At 47.0% G+C, this 14,621-nt stretch overlaps 1 protein-coding gene across 3 annotated transcripts; it reads right to left on the bottom strand.

Annotated features, from left to right (window-relative positions):
• Positions 1-433: 433 nt before the first annotated feature.
• On the bottom strand, positions 434-14,068 carry PGLYRP3 (peptidoglycan recognition protein 3). Of its 3 annotated transcripts, none has more exons than XM_012658619.1 (8): positions 13,969-14,017; positions 11,877-11,984; positions 10,762-10,963; positions 7,708-7,826; positions 6,623-6,775; positions 4,861-5,059; positions 1,360-1,478; positions 464-692 (listed from the first exon to the last, which is right to left on the bottom strand). In XM_012658619.1, exons 1-8 carry the CDS (start codon positions 14,015-14,017, stop codon positions 514-516), a joined length of 1,128 nt encoding a protein of 375 aa, XP_012514073.1. In that variant the 3' UTR covers positions 464-513. The 3 variants fall into 3 exon arrangements, with proteins under 3 accessions (XP_012514074.1, XP_012514073.1, XP_012514072.1); XM_012658618.1 differs by having other exon boundaries at positions 10,762-10,974; positions 11,885-11,984; XM_012658620.1 differs by lacking the exon at positions 11,877-11,984 and having other exon boundaries at positions 434-692; positions 13,969-14,068.
• Between the last annotated feature and the right edge of the window lie 553 nt (positions 14,069-14,621).

Raw genomic sequence — 14,621 nt, 5'->3', positions numbered from 1 at the left:
GCCACAGGTATCTGTCTCTCGGATGGACACTCTTTGATCAGCTCTCATCCCATGGTTCCATGCAGACCTTGCTTTGTCCTTCAAAGCAGGCGAGAACTACAGGTTTGAGACTGCAGCGTCACCTTGGAAAGCAGCTGCTACTGACCTTTGAGATGTCCTCCTGAGGTGGAGCAGTTTTGATATGCAAACTAACACGTTCACATATTCCTTCAGGGCAAAGTTCTGCAAAATTTCTGAGATCGTTTCTGTTTCTAATATAGTAATATTAATTTATGGAGCGACAGGCAAGGACAGCTGGGCTCAGACTCAGAGGGCTGTGTTTGCCAAGCCACAGGCTTGGGGGCCCCTGGAGGATGCTAGCAGGAGAGGACATGGCCATCCTAACCTGAGGGAGGGGGACAGGCTGAGCTGGCGGGGGTGGGCAGGGCCACAGGTGTGAAGCCAGGGTGGGTGGTGAGGACAGGAGACCCAGCAGGGGACGGAGAGCAGTCTGGGAAGGAGCCGGGGCCTCCCTCAGTGTTTGAAATGAGGCCAGGTGCTGATGATGTTGTACAAAGCCTGCCCAGGGGACAGGATGTTGCTCACATCACTGTGGCCCACCAGCAGGTAGTTGGGAGTCAGGTACCCCTCGACCACGGCACACTGGATCAGGTCCTGGGCTGCCTCTAGTGCAGCAGCATTTGGAGGCTTTTCTGCAAAACACATTTTCCCCATCAATCATTAGGATCTCAAGGTTTCTTGGCCAGGGAAAGGAAAAGCACCTAGATTCCAGTCTCCCTCTTTCCCCCATTCTGCCCTATCCCACCGTCACCGTAGCCAACAAATTCACATAAATTGTGGCAATCAGGCACGAAAAAAAACCAAGGTCACTGTGTTCCCTGATTCCTCTGTGCCAAAGTTTCTTCCAGAAAGTTAAAGACGGCTCTGGAGGAAAACTGCAGCACCACACACCCCTTCTGATCAGGGACAGAGCAGATACAACACCATGGGATCATCCACTGCCACGCAGGCAACAGTGTCCCCCAGCGTTGTTGCCATGGCCACCAAGGAAGGGGCTGCATTTGCCAAGTGAGCCATAAAGGTACCAAAGTTTGCAAAAGATTTTTTCTCCCTTGCTCCATGTTTTCCTTGGATATAACATGAAATGGAGCTGAGTATGGGGATGGGTGGGTTTGGGGTCAATGCTCTGTCTGGGAGGGGCTCCTAGTGACATTCATCCTGTGTTGAAAGTCCACTTTAAAGCTAAAATGTGCCACTGCCACTGCCAGGCACTGCCATGCTGCCTTCCCCCCACATGTCCTAGACAGTCCACGCGATGCTTCCTCACCCAGAACCCCTGTGCCGCTTGCTCACCCTTACCTACAAAGTAGCCCATGAAGGCAATCCCCAGGGCAATGTCGTTGTACCCGTAGGTGTGAGAGCCTTGGAAGTGCCAGCCAACTCCTTCATACACACCACCATCCTGGCCCACCAGGAAGCTGGAATTGGGCAAAGAAAAATGAAGAAAGTCACTCTGGGTAGCAGAATTTGGTTCATTCACTCCTTTAATCGCTAATTCATTCTTTCATCCATTATCAGATATTGACTGGATGTCTCTTAGGTACCAATGCGCACAGAGACAAAAACCAAAAACCAGAAAACCACCACAATCCACAGCAACGTGGCCTTTGTTCCCAGCACTCCACTGAATCTGATCCCTCCCAGGCGACAGTGAGCTCCCAACACTAAGTATGAGCACTGGTTTTACTTCCGGATACGCTGAGCCTGTTGCCCACTCTTTTCTTGAAATGCTCTCTTCCCTGGGCTTCCACATGCCCATGCCCTGCTGATTCCCCTCCACTCTGCTGCTGCTGTCCCACCTTCCTTTCTCAGTGCTCCTCCCAGCCCTGTCTCTCTTTTCACGCAACATATTCGCCCTGAACAACCATCCGTTCCCAGAGCTTCAATTACTATCTGTAAAAACCAATGGGTGCAAACAAACCTATCTTCCTCTGCAGTTTCCCCAGCTGGAAAACCCGGCATTGTCCTGAATGCCTCCCTCTCACTCTCCCTTCCCAGCCCCATCAGTCATGCTCGTGGGCTGTCAGCTGCATCTCCTGCACACTTTTCAACTCCTCCACCACACCCTGTGCCACCTGCCACCGCCCTGCTCCACGTCACTGCAGAACTGCAATAGCTCCCTGCCCAGAGTTTTGCCTCCTTCCAATCATTCTTAAAGTAGCACCCAGAGTGATTTTTCAAAAGTACAAATTCCATCATAGGGAATGACGTGCCAAATAGTCTCCAGTCACCTTTCACATAAAGTCGGCCTCTCAGGGTCGGTTCCAAGGCCCTCAAAATGTGATCCTGAAGGCCTCTCCTGCCTGACCCCTCACCACTCCTCTCTTGGAAACCTATTTTTAGGTTCGAATTAAACTTCTTCCAATTCCTCAAAGATATCTACTCTGTCTGCACCCCAGGCCCTTGCGAACATTGCTTCTCCTCCTTTGCCCGACTAACCCCACTCCTGGCCCATGTCCCCACCAGGACACCCCTCCCTCCCAGGGCCCTTCTCTGACACCAGTCAATCCCCTGAAGTCCTGATTAGAGTCTCACCCTATGCATATCCTGTTCCTCCTCCATCACTGCATTCAACATTTTGAATTCTAATTACTTGTTCATTCTCTCTCTCTGGTACCTATCTGTGAAAGTTGGCAGAATCGGAATAGAGTCACTGTGACAAACCCTGACAAAAATAAACAAATAGAGCCGGGAGGCTGAGAAGGGAGGGCCCTGATGCACTCATGCCTATGACTAGAACCAGCACAAATACTCTCTGGAGGGCTCTTATGCACATAGGCCTGTAACAAGAACTTCTGCCGAAGGTCTTTCTAAACTGCAGCTTGCTGCACCAGTCACCAGAACAGCTAGCCGTATGCATGAGAACACTTACCTGACACACCGTCCCCACTAATGGACTGGCGTCAACTCCTCCCTCCCGTGATAAGCCCCCGTAATCAATGTCCTCTTTGTTTCACAACAAATTATGTGTACGTCTCCTTTTTGTCTTTAAAAGTTTTGCTTTGCCTCAACCTCCTTGGATATGCCTACTGAGGACTCAACTCTGATCTTTTTCTTTTGCCCAAATTCCTTTCTTAGGGGGCCTGGTGAGTCATGCCTACAAATAATAAAATCTCACTAAACAGCTTTTGTTAACTCAATATAATGTGGTTTACTTCCCAACCTGATTCCAGTATAGCATCACAGGAAAGATAGAAGACCCTTATTTAACTCAAGCATTTCTTTCCACTGACTCCTGGTCTTTCAGACAAAGCCTTACTCTTTCAGCCAATTGTCAGCTAAAGAATCCCTGAACTCACCTATGACTTGTAAGTCCCCACTTTTAGATGACTCCCCTTTTCAGGCCAAACCAATGTACGTCTTCCATGTATTGATTTATGATTTTACCTCTAATTCGTGTCTCCCTGAAATGTATAAAACCAAACTGTAACCCAACCACAGCGAGTCTGCTTGCTCAAGGCTTCCTGGGTGTGGCTCTGGGCCATGGTCCTCAAATTTGGCTCAGAATAAACCTCTTTAAATTATTTTACAGAGTTCGGCTTCTTTTCCATTGACACTATGGCCCTCATAGCCCACATATCCTGAGTTTGCAGATGCCCTCACACTCCTATATGCCCAAATAAACTCCTTATCTTTGGAGAATCTCTCTCTGTTTGTTGTTTAGGTTGGCATAGCTTGCCTAGCACCAGCCATACAATAGATATCCAATAAATATTGGTTAAAAAGTTAGAAAATGATGAGTGAGTGGTGCTTTGTCCTGTTCACAGCCCACATTGGGGTTAAAGATGACACATCGTGAGGCTGGGGTAGGAGGAGGAGGCCCTAACATGTCTTAAAAAGTCAAGGAACAGAAATCAAATCTCTGAAGGCTGAATGAAGGAGGAAAAAAGAACAGTCCCTCAGCTTCTGGCATTTTCCATTTGGAATTTCCAAATTTATAATCAATTCCCTATTATCTGTGCTAAATAACTATAGGAAAATTCAGGAAAATCCTGCAAAAAGCAGCAACGGTTTTCTCCTGTTTGCAAAGGCTGCTTTTAAAACAAGAGTTAAGAGGAGAGAGACAGCCCAGACAACACATTTGTAAAAGAAAATCCTCATAAGATTTTGTAAAATTTGCTGTGATTAAGTCACAAATGCAGAATTGAAATTTGTTATACTGTAACCCAAATCCCTTCTATGAGAATTCCAAGTTATCTTCCAAGTAATTTCTACTACTCCATGAGTTTAATGTGTTTCTTTATTATAGACCTGGCATTAAAGGTGCCAAAAGAGAATATTTTGATCTCACTCCCTGTCTTCAAACAGATAAAGTATTGCTGTCCCTATTGTAGAGATGGGACAAGAGGCCCAGAGAGGTGAAAAGTTCCTTTATCTCTAAAATGGGGTGAATAATACCAGAGGAATATTGGGATTCTAACACAGGAGAGAGGAAGTTTGGAGTAGTAGAGCCAGAGTCGCGCAGGGGCGAGCAGGGCCTTTGCCTCTGACTGGTTAGAAGAGATTGCATAACAAGGCACAACCCTTCCATGGCCTCCCCTAAGGGTATCTCAGTCTTGCTTTATCACTATTGCTTCTAATGCATTCTTTTCAGAGTCTTCCCAACCACTTGTGGAGAATATGCCCAAGAGGGGTCACTAACCCTTAGCTATGCTCTGAATGACAGTCCAGAGTCTTGCAAAAATAAAATATGATGCCTTTATGTAAAGCACCTGGCACAAAGGAAGGGCTCAGTAAATACTAGTTCCCTCCCCTAGCCTTCCTTTCTACAGCCCTGAAGAAAAAGAGGGTCCCACTTACTGATATCCGATGTCACAAAAGCCCCATGTGTCCATGTGAAAGGACTGTATATTCCGGACGATTGTCTGGCAGTCTGTGGATACATTGCAGCTCGCCTCAGCGGTGTGGATGATAACGACGTATTTGGCTGGAAGGTTCATTTCAGGGCAGTGTGTCTCTCTGGCTTCCCAAGCAGATCGTGGGATGATGTTGGGGCAAACTGCGGTGAGGTGGAAAACCAAGGCAATGGGAATTTGCCTTTGCCCCCTTGTGCACGATCTCACAACTACAGGCGGGATCATGGGCCAGTCGCCCCAGCCTCCGGCACCCAGGGCATGTCCTAGCCTAAGCTTGGCTCTGGGACTCTGGGAGTGTCGGGTTGGAGATTGTCTGGGTCAGGTGCCTGGACCCAAAGGGCGGGGGCACAAACCCATAGGTCTAATAACCACAGAAATCAGTGTATACACAGAAGGGAAAGGACTGTTGGTCGCACAGATGCATGGTCATTTTCTTCCAAAGACAGAGTATACAGGCACACTTACACACACGTTACAAATACACGCAGGTGTGTGTACTTAGGTAACAAGGCCAATGTGCCGAAAACAGTTGACTCTCTGAGCTGATCACAGTTTTGGAAATAATTCAAAATCTATAAAGAACTCTGGAAAATTAAGGAATTGTCATTACTGAAGACAGTACCTGTCTAAAACAAGAAATTAACTTCATTTGGTGATTTATAATTTTTAAAAGCTAATTTAAAGATATCATTAAGTCCAAGGAAAGGCTTGCTTATTAATTTTACTGGTTTTAAGTTACTGCTTGTTCACTCCAGAATAGTGCCTCATTTTTATTACTCAGCTTTTGAGAATATTCATTCTGATGTCAGCATAATCTGTGGACTCAAGTTCTCCTCAGCACCGTGGCCGTGTTGCAGGTTGGCTGGTTTTGCATTTAGGAAGGTATGTGTGTCCATGCGTCCTGACATGGTATACACAAATGTGCATGTAAGTTACCCAGGCTTTATTTTTCTCCATAGCCTTCATGCCATCTAACATCACATGTATCTTACTTGTTGCTTTGCTCATTTTCTGTCTTTCCTCACTGATGTGTGAGCTTTCTGAAGGTGGAGAGTTTCATCCGTTTGTTCACAGCTGAATGCCCAGTACTTAGAAGAATGTCTGCTATTCAGGAAATATCTGTTGATTGAGTGAAAATCCATGTACATATTTGTTTTAAGAATGAGTCCATGGCTATACCATTCTAGTGGGATGCAGAGAAAGCCAGGACAGTTCCTCTCAGAATTTTCCAGATCTCAAAGTTATGGTAGGGGAGGGGATGGGTAAACGCACACCTAATGGGTGCGGTGCATGCTGTCTGGGATGGGCACACTTGTAGCTCTGACTTGGGTGGTACAAATGCAATATATGTAACCTAAACATTTGTACCCCCATAAACATTTTGAAATAAAAAAATAAATAAAATTTTAAAATAAAATAACAGGGACAGTTAAGATGTAGTAGATAAGAGTAACAATTCTGCCTCGATAATTACTAGCTCTGAGGCCTTAGAAATGTTAAACTTGTTAAGCCACAGTCCATACCTTTGTAAAATGGGATTTAAAAATGTCAAGTTAGTATATTTTATTTTAAAAAAAGTTATGATAGGCATGAGATGTTCTTGGTACAAGAGTCCAGTGAGAGCCCAACAGAAAAGAGTGTTCCCAAATGTGGTTGGGGTCGGGGGGGCGACAAGGAGGAGGGGAAGGTGGGATTGAGGGCTTTACCTTTCCTGGGCATCACTGAATGCTGAGGGTCCAGGCAGATCTCTTCTTTCAGGAGAAGTGGCTGAAGATACCTGGGTGACAGGTGACCCTTCTGGATGGCATAGGAGATCAGACCCTCTGCAGCTGATAAGGCAGCAGGGCTGGGACTGCTGCCTTAAAGAGGATGACATGGAGCACACAACTGTCAGTAAAAAACTCCAACCTGGACTAGACACCTGGCCAGAGGATAATTTGACCACCTGAGCCTGAATAACTAGTGAATAGGGAGGGAGGAAACTCGTCCAGTAGCCAGGACAGAGGGCCTAAGAGAGAAGAAACTACTTGGACAGAGCTGTTGGCAGCCAAGGTTGTCAACCTTCCCCAATGGTCAAACTTAGACTTTATTTATCCACTCCATGTGTAGGTGGAAGGGCTGGAAAGCAGAAAATGGTACATGAAGAGGGAGGCCCACCTGAAAAGTCAGACACACCCTAGTCTGGGGGAAAGGATGACAGTATTTGCTAAGTAGCTCTCATGATCAGGCAAGCAATGAGCTCTTTGCATCCATTAACTCATAATTCTCACAGAAAACCTCTGCAATAAATGCTATCACTAGCCCCAACTGCCAGGTGAGGAAACTAGCAGGTGCCAGTTATTTTTTCTCAACTCCATCCCTGCTCTGTGCTCTCCTGTCTTCCTAGCGGCTAGAAGCCTGCACATTCTGTCTGCCAGACTTCCGTGCCTGCCGGCTTCTGGTCAGCTTCCACCAATGAAAGACACTGGAAGAAGAGACAAGCCACGCTTTTCTACCTCTGGCAGCCACAGCATCAATGTCAGACAATTTTAGACTCCAGAAGTGATGGCAATAACTGTGAGCTTAAGCAACGTCCATGGGGGCTCCAGCAATACCACGGGAATGCAGACCAATGAAGAGGAAGAGGACGAAAAGTACACATGTCATAGAATCCAAGGGAGAAAAGATCGGCAAGGAAAAGAAGCTCATCAGAGGAGACAAGTATGATGTAGGCTGAAAAGATCAGAGTGTTGAGACTAGGAAGAGAGTGTGGACAACACTCTGGCAAAGGGCATCAGGGAATGACCATTACCTATCTTACTGCCGAAGAAGGCGATGCCCAGGGAGATGTTGTTGTAGCCCTGGGTGTGCAAGCCTTGGATGTCCCAGCCGACACCTTCATACACCCTGCCATCATCCCCAACCAGGAAGCTGCCAAGCAAGGAAATATGGGTTTAATGACAAATCCCCTTCACAGAAAACTTCTCAATTATCCTCAAAAGGAAAAAAGGGTTCTAGAGGCTCATAAATAAGTACTGTTTATGCTACAGTAATCCATGCTTCAGTAACAAAACAATGGCAGGGGCAGAATAACCCATTTTAGACTTCTAAGAAACATGGCAGTATACTTTACATTTTGTTGTGACTTAGCCTACATGTGTTTTCCAGAACCTCACTTTAAAAATTCTCATTTGGTTCAAAGTGGAATTCGAATGTGTGACTCTCGAGGACCTGAGGGTATTAGTTCGACGTTTTTGAGGAGCTTGAGAATTAATTCAGCATGTTTTTAAATTACAGGACCAAGCACTTGAACATCCTTTAAAATGGTTACCCAAAATTCAGGAATTTCTTTATACTGACTTTTTCTTCAGTTTCTCCTTAAGAATTCTTTTAAGCTTTTCTTTATCACAGAAATTTGTTTAGAATGTTCTCTTTTTTTACAGTTTATTTTTTAAATCAAATGCATATATTCTTTTATTCTACTTCATTTTTTATTTCTATCTCTTTATAATTTCTCATCCTCCACTTTCCAATCACAGTCTTCAGAATTGATGTTTTCACAACTCTTGCCGTGTTCAGCTTTTAATAGATCACAGGTTTCCACCGTAAGCTGAATACAGAAAGCACAGTTAAGACCCTGCATCGATTTCACCTCTCACAAAAATCAACTCACACTGGATAACAGATTTAAACCTAAGGAGTGAAACTATTAGAATTCTAGAGGAAGATGTTGGAAATACTCTTCTAGACATTGGCCTAGGCAAAGAATTTATGAAGAAGACCCCAAAGGCAATCACAGCAACAACCAAAATAAATAAATCGGACCTGATCAAATTAAAAAGCTTCTGCACAACCAAAGAAACTGTCACAAGAGCAAACAGACAACCTACAGAATGGGAGAAAATTTTTGCATGCTACAAATCCGATAAAGGGCTGATAACCAGAATCTACTTAGAACTCGGGAAAATCAACAAGAAAAAATCAAACGACCCTATCAAAAAGTGGGCAAAGGACATGAACAGAAACTTTTCAAAAGAAGACAGAATAATGGCCAAAAAACATATGAAAAAATGCTCAACATCTCTAATCATCAGGGAAATGCAAATTAAAACCACAATGAGATATCACTTATCTCCAGTGAGACTGGCCTTTATCAAAAAGTCCCAAAACAATAAATGTTGGCGTGGATGTGGAGAGATAGGAACACTCATGCACTGTTGGTGGGACTGCAAACTAGTGCAACCTCTGTGGAAAGCAATATGGAGATATCTTAAAGAGATACAAGTAGAAGTACCATTCGATCCAGCAATCCCATTACTGGGCATCTATTCAAAAGAACAAATGATATTGTATAAGAAAGACACCTGCACCCGAATGTTTATAGCTACACAATTCACAATTGCAAAGATGTGGAAACAACCCAAGTGTCCATCAATACATGAGTGGATTAATAAAATGTGGTATATGTATACCATGGAGTACTATTCAGCTTTAAGAAACAATGGTGATATAGCACCTCTTGTATACTCCTGGATAGAGCTGGAACGCATTCTACTAAGTGAGGTATCCCAAGAATGGAAAGACAAGCACCACAGGTACTCACCATCAAATTGGTATTAACTGATCGACACATAAGCGCACATATAAGAATAACATCTATTGGATGTTGGGCAGGGGGGAGGGGAGAGGTGGGAGGAGGGAGGAGGGGACGGGTATATGCATACACAAAGAGTGCAATGAGCACCACCCGAAGAATGGACATATTTGAAACTCGGACTTAGGGGGGGGGGGGCAAGGGCAACATACATAACCTAAACATCTGTACCCCCATAATATGCTAATTAAAAAAAAAAAAAAAAGACCCTGCATTGAGTCGGGCCAACTGTTCATCCCGCACTGACGTCAGCCTAAGGACAGGACGTGGTGCCCCCCGTGCTCACCATTTCCCTGGCCTAGCCGTCAGTGCTTCCAGCAGGGGCCTCAGTCACTTCAGCTACTCTGACTCATTTGTGTTTAAAAATAAAGAAATAAGAAGACATAGATTGTCCTTTTCAAAATGGATGATTCAGAGATGATTTATATTTGCCTTTAGGATTTCGCAGGGAAAAGCCTCATTTCGACTCTCTCCTTGTCTCTCCTCTACGTATATTATTCATAATACATGTAGAAAATACAAACTTTCATTCTTGAGGCTAGATGAGAAAGCTCCCGGGCCTCCCCTGACAACCCTCTGAATAGGCACTCGCTGCACGCGGTAAGGATCTGCCATGCCTCCCTCTTGTTTCAGTGCGGGGCTCTCCTCCCCGCCACTCCCAATGCGCACTCTTCCTGTGGGCTCCCCGGCCTCCCTGTCAGGGTGGCCCTTCAGGGTAACGAGTGGGAAACTTGAACAGGATGCAAGCCTGGTCTGTGTGGGGAACAGGAACCAGAGACGGGCTACCGGCAGTCTTGACACAGTTCGGGTCCACTCCTAGCTGTGTGGCTGTGAGCAAATTCTTTAGTTCCCCTGGACCATGGCTTTCTCACCTGTGAACTAAGGGTGGGAATATTTTTCCTACCTATTCCTCAGAGTAGCTGGAAGGGCCTAACAGGCTCATATTTGTGAAAGCCTGTGTAGACTGCAATGTCTGGTAAGTTCCAAGTGACCGCAGTGATGACATAACCTTCCATCCCCATGGGAGAGCCCAGGGTCGAGGACCACTTCAACGTTTTGGATTTTTTTTAATTTCTTTTTTATCATTTTTTATTCATTGTAAAAACAATATAAATGAAGCCCAGAAAATACGAGAAACAGAGAAGGAAAAGTGGGAAGCGCCTTGAGAAGGGTAACTTTGATGTGGGCTTCAGGACCTGACCAGCCTCTTACTTGTACGCCACGTCGCACCAGCCTCTGGTGTAGACAGAATGGGACTGCAAGCCCCGCAGCACCTGGCTGCAAACGCTCTGCTCCTGGCACTCCATCCCGGGGAGCTGGTCTGTGATGACGTAGGTCACTGGCAGGGTCAGCGGGGCCCTGCAGGTGAGCGGTCTCGCCCCCCACGCCTTGCGGGAGACAATGGTGGGAGCATCTGCAGGGGAGACGCGGGACGGCACACAATAGGCCCTACCCATGCCCGCTCCCCCGCCCCCCCCCCAGGAGCCCTTCACCTCCAAGCCCCCTCATCCCTGTGGCCCCATTGACCAAACAGCCTCCAGGCATACTCAGCACTCAGCCAGGGAGTCACGCTGCCTCTGCCTCATTCCCAGATGATCTCTCCCCAGATGACCTCTCCCCAGATGATCTCTCCTTGGATTTCCCCAGAGGACAAATCCTGTCCCCAGCTCCTCTCAGGCCTGCTTCATCCTCTCCTCCTTTGGAAATATCCCCAGGCGACACCCTACAGCCAAGCCCAGGGTTCTGAGCTGCCTTCCCTTGAGGCGCCTTAGCGTGGATGTCTTAGGGCGTATTTTCCTCACTGGCATTTGTCTCCAGCCTCCCCTCAGAACCCCGACTCTCTAAAGGAAGCCGTCAGTCTCCTCAACTGGCAGCTCCAGAGCCCACAGGAAGTTCCAAGAACACGGGGTGTATGTCTCCCTCCTCCAGAAGAAAACTCACTAGGGGCAGGGCTGTGAGACCCCCACATGGGACTGCAGGCCCCCTGAGGGATCCCTTTCTCTGTCCTCACTTGGGAGTCCCCAGGGGTTCCCTGAGGGCTAGGCTGTCTCCATCTCATACTGGGGGCAGGGGAGGGGGGATGTGGCTTTTCTGCCTGGGTTTTCTCTCCTTCTCTCTTCCTTCTCCTGGGTTTTCTCTTCTTTTTCTGTCCTTAGGAAAAGGAACCCACCTTTGCCTAAGGACTCAGGACAATCCATGGCAGTAGCTGGCAGAGGGCCCTTTTGGGCTTCCACCCTCCCCATTCACTCTCAGCCCAGACATAAACAAGTCCTGAGAAACATTTCTGGCCACTTAAGAAACCCCAGCCAATCCCCAAACAGCCTCACCGTGGCGACCCTTGCGAATGAGCTGCGAGATGCTGACAAACAGGTCCACAAGCCTCTCGGAAAGGCCTCTGGCTTGGGTTTCATTCCAGGAGAACTGTGGAAAATCCCCTGTAAAGGAGCAGTGGTGCTGGTCGTCGGAGCACACTGGCCAGCACGCTCAGAGCCATGGGCCAGACATCCCCCCGCCCCCGTAAGCCACAGCTTCTCAGCCTCCTCAGGTCCCCTCATGTCCTGTAGGAAGCACACAGAGGAGAACCACAGACGTGTCTGGTCTCGACCTGCCTCTGTCTGCCACATCTGCCACCAAGAGGCCTTCATCCTCCCGCACCCCTCCTCCCTCCATTCCAGGAGCACTGCAGCCTCGCCTGCCGCCTAACCGTGGTTCACCCGCAGACCTATTAATAGACCCATGGGTACCCATCAGAGTGTCACACACCAAGAGGTCATTTTTTCAAGCTAACACATATGTCTTAAGCACCTATTGATACCAGGCAAGGTTCTTGAAACAGAAATATACAGATCACTGTGACAGCCCTCAAAAACTAGATATTTTAGAGAGGCCGTATCAAGGATGAGGCATCACCAGCGTGCCCTCACCCCCACTGCTACTGGTCAGTAACAAAGCGCCTGGGAGCAGGGACCAGCAGCAGCACTGTCACCAGCTCCCCCGCCACAGGCCAGCGCTGTGATTTACAAAGTGTGTTCAAGGATGCTATCAGAATTGTGGCTTAAAACAACTTTATGAGATAAGCAAAGCAACTAGTCCCCATGCACAGATGGGAAACTGGGGCTCAGAGAGCCTGAGTTACTTGTCTAACACAATACAGGCGTTAAGCAGCAGACTTGGATTCCAGCCAGACTCTCTGCCCCCAGAGCCCATGTTCATAACCAACTCTGCAGCCTCCCCAAAAGGGTCAGATGAACTTGCACAAGTCACTGCCATGTACGGGCTATTTCAAAGTCACTTAGGGTCTCCAACATGGTTCTGGGCTTCTGTCCTTCTGCAAAATCAAGAGCAAATGCATGACCGGAACGCTGAGGCAGAGGTCTGTTAGGCAGCAGGAGAGACTGCCAAGGACGGGAGCCCCTCTCGATGGGGGAAGGGGCCTGAGCCGGGCTGTAAAGGGGAGACATAGGACCGGGGACGGGGAGGGATGCCCTGGAGAGCACGATTTACAAATGAAACCCACAGGACTCTCAGAGTGGAAGAACAGCCAGCAGGCCAGGGCCAACACCAATCAGATGGGACAGGGCAGGGCAGGAACCAAGAGACCCATGAGATGGCCAAATGCAACTCGCTGCCTCACTTGGGCGAGCTACCTCCCCCTAGGGCCTCAGTTTCTCCATCATAAAATGAAAGGCTGAACTGTGTGTTCCCTGGTCTGTGAGTTCCTCCAACACTAACTCCAAGTAACCCCTTTAAATTAGCTATCTAAGTATCAGAGGACAGAGACAGGGCTATATTACCTCATTCCTTCAGAACAGCGTCTATGCATGTAACGCAACATGAAAAACATGCCCAGTATTTAAGAATCACCAAACTCACTTCCATTTTAATTCAACAGCATTTATTTATTAAACATTTGCTATGTGTCTAATCCTATGTATGAAACTATAAGATATCTTCCTAAGGTAGGAAAAGGGCCTTGCTATTCTCAAGAAATTGTTTTTATTTACAAACATAGACCCAAGTGCTGCGTTTGACTAGGATTAAACACGTTATGATTGGTATAATAATGATGGTGATTACAATTAAATCACATCTAGCACTGACTGCTTGAGCATTGTGCTAAATGGCTCACACTTGTTATCTAATTTGATCCTCAAAAACAACTCTAAGAAATGAGCAATATTATCCTTATGTCACGGAAGCAAATAAGACTCAAAGAAATTGAATAGCTTGTTGAGGATCATAACGAATGGCAGACAAGGATTTGAAAGGACATTTGTGCTCCACAACAGTGCCCCAAATTGCAAAGCTGCACTATCCTGTAGAAAAGGGAAAGTCCTGGGCTGATTTCTGTTGTTTAACTTGAGAACAGTCATCTGCTGCTCACCATAAGCTCTTCTGACACAATGAAAGAGCACTTACCCCAGCCCGGGAATCCCAGAGCAGAGAAGACAAGAAGCCACAGCAGCATCTTCACGTGGTCCCGGGACTCCGACCAGGAGAGTGTGGATGGCGGCCCTGGGAGAGACACCGACAGTTAGCACAGCCGAGCTTGCTCTGCAGACGGAGCACCCACCTGCTCATGGTGCCCCTCTGAGCCTCCCCCGCCATCCTGTGGCCTCCCGAGGGCCAGCACCTGCGCAGGCATCTCACCAGCTGAGAACATCAGGTGCTCAGTCAACGTGAGGGCGCTAATGCCTATGTCTGGCCATCCTGCTCCCCCCCGCAACTCCTACTGCCCTGGGGAGCTCCTGCTTCCTCACAGGAGCCCAGTGCCTAATCTTACGCCTTCCAAAGTAGAAAATAACAATTTCTAAAATCCATGAGTAGCTGTTATGAATAAACCTGATGCAGATATTTTCATATCTGGTGCTGCAATTTTATATTTATTCTTTACAAAATTCATGTAAGATAAATATTCTGAACCCCAATTTTATAGATAAGAACACTGAGGCTCACGTGGCGTGAAGTACAAAATAGAGGTAGGTTTGGGCTTCACTCCCTGCACTATGTGAGAGTCATAGTAAAGTCATCTGACTCAGTCCCCTACCCTGCAGAGATCCCTGAGGCATGCT

The sequence above is a fragment of the Propithecus coquereli genome, unplaced genomic scaffold (genome assembly GCF_000956105.1).
Source record: "Propithecus coquereli isolate 6110/MARCELLA unplaced genomic scaffold, Pcoq_1.0 Scaffold59, whole genome shotgun sequence".
In the NCBI taxonomy this organism is placed as follows: domain Eukaryota; kingdom Metazoa; phylum Chordata; class Mammalia; order Primates; family Indriidae; genus Propithecus; species Propithecus coquereli.
Note: the sequence above shows the minus strand (reverse complement) of the source record. Positions and strands in the feature narration are given on the sequence as shown.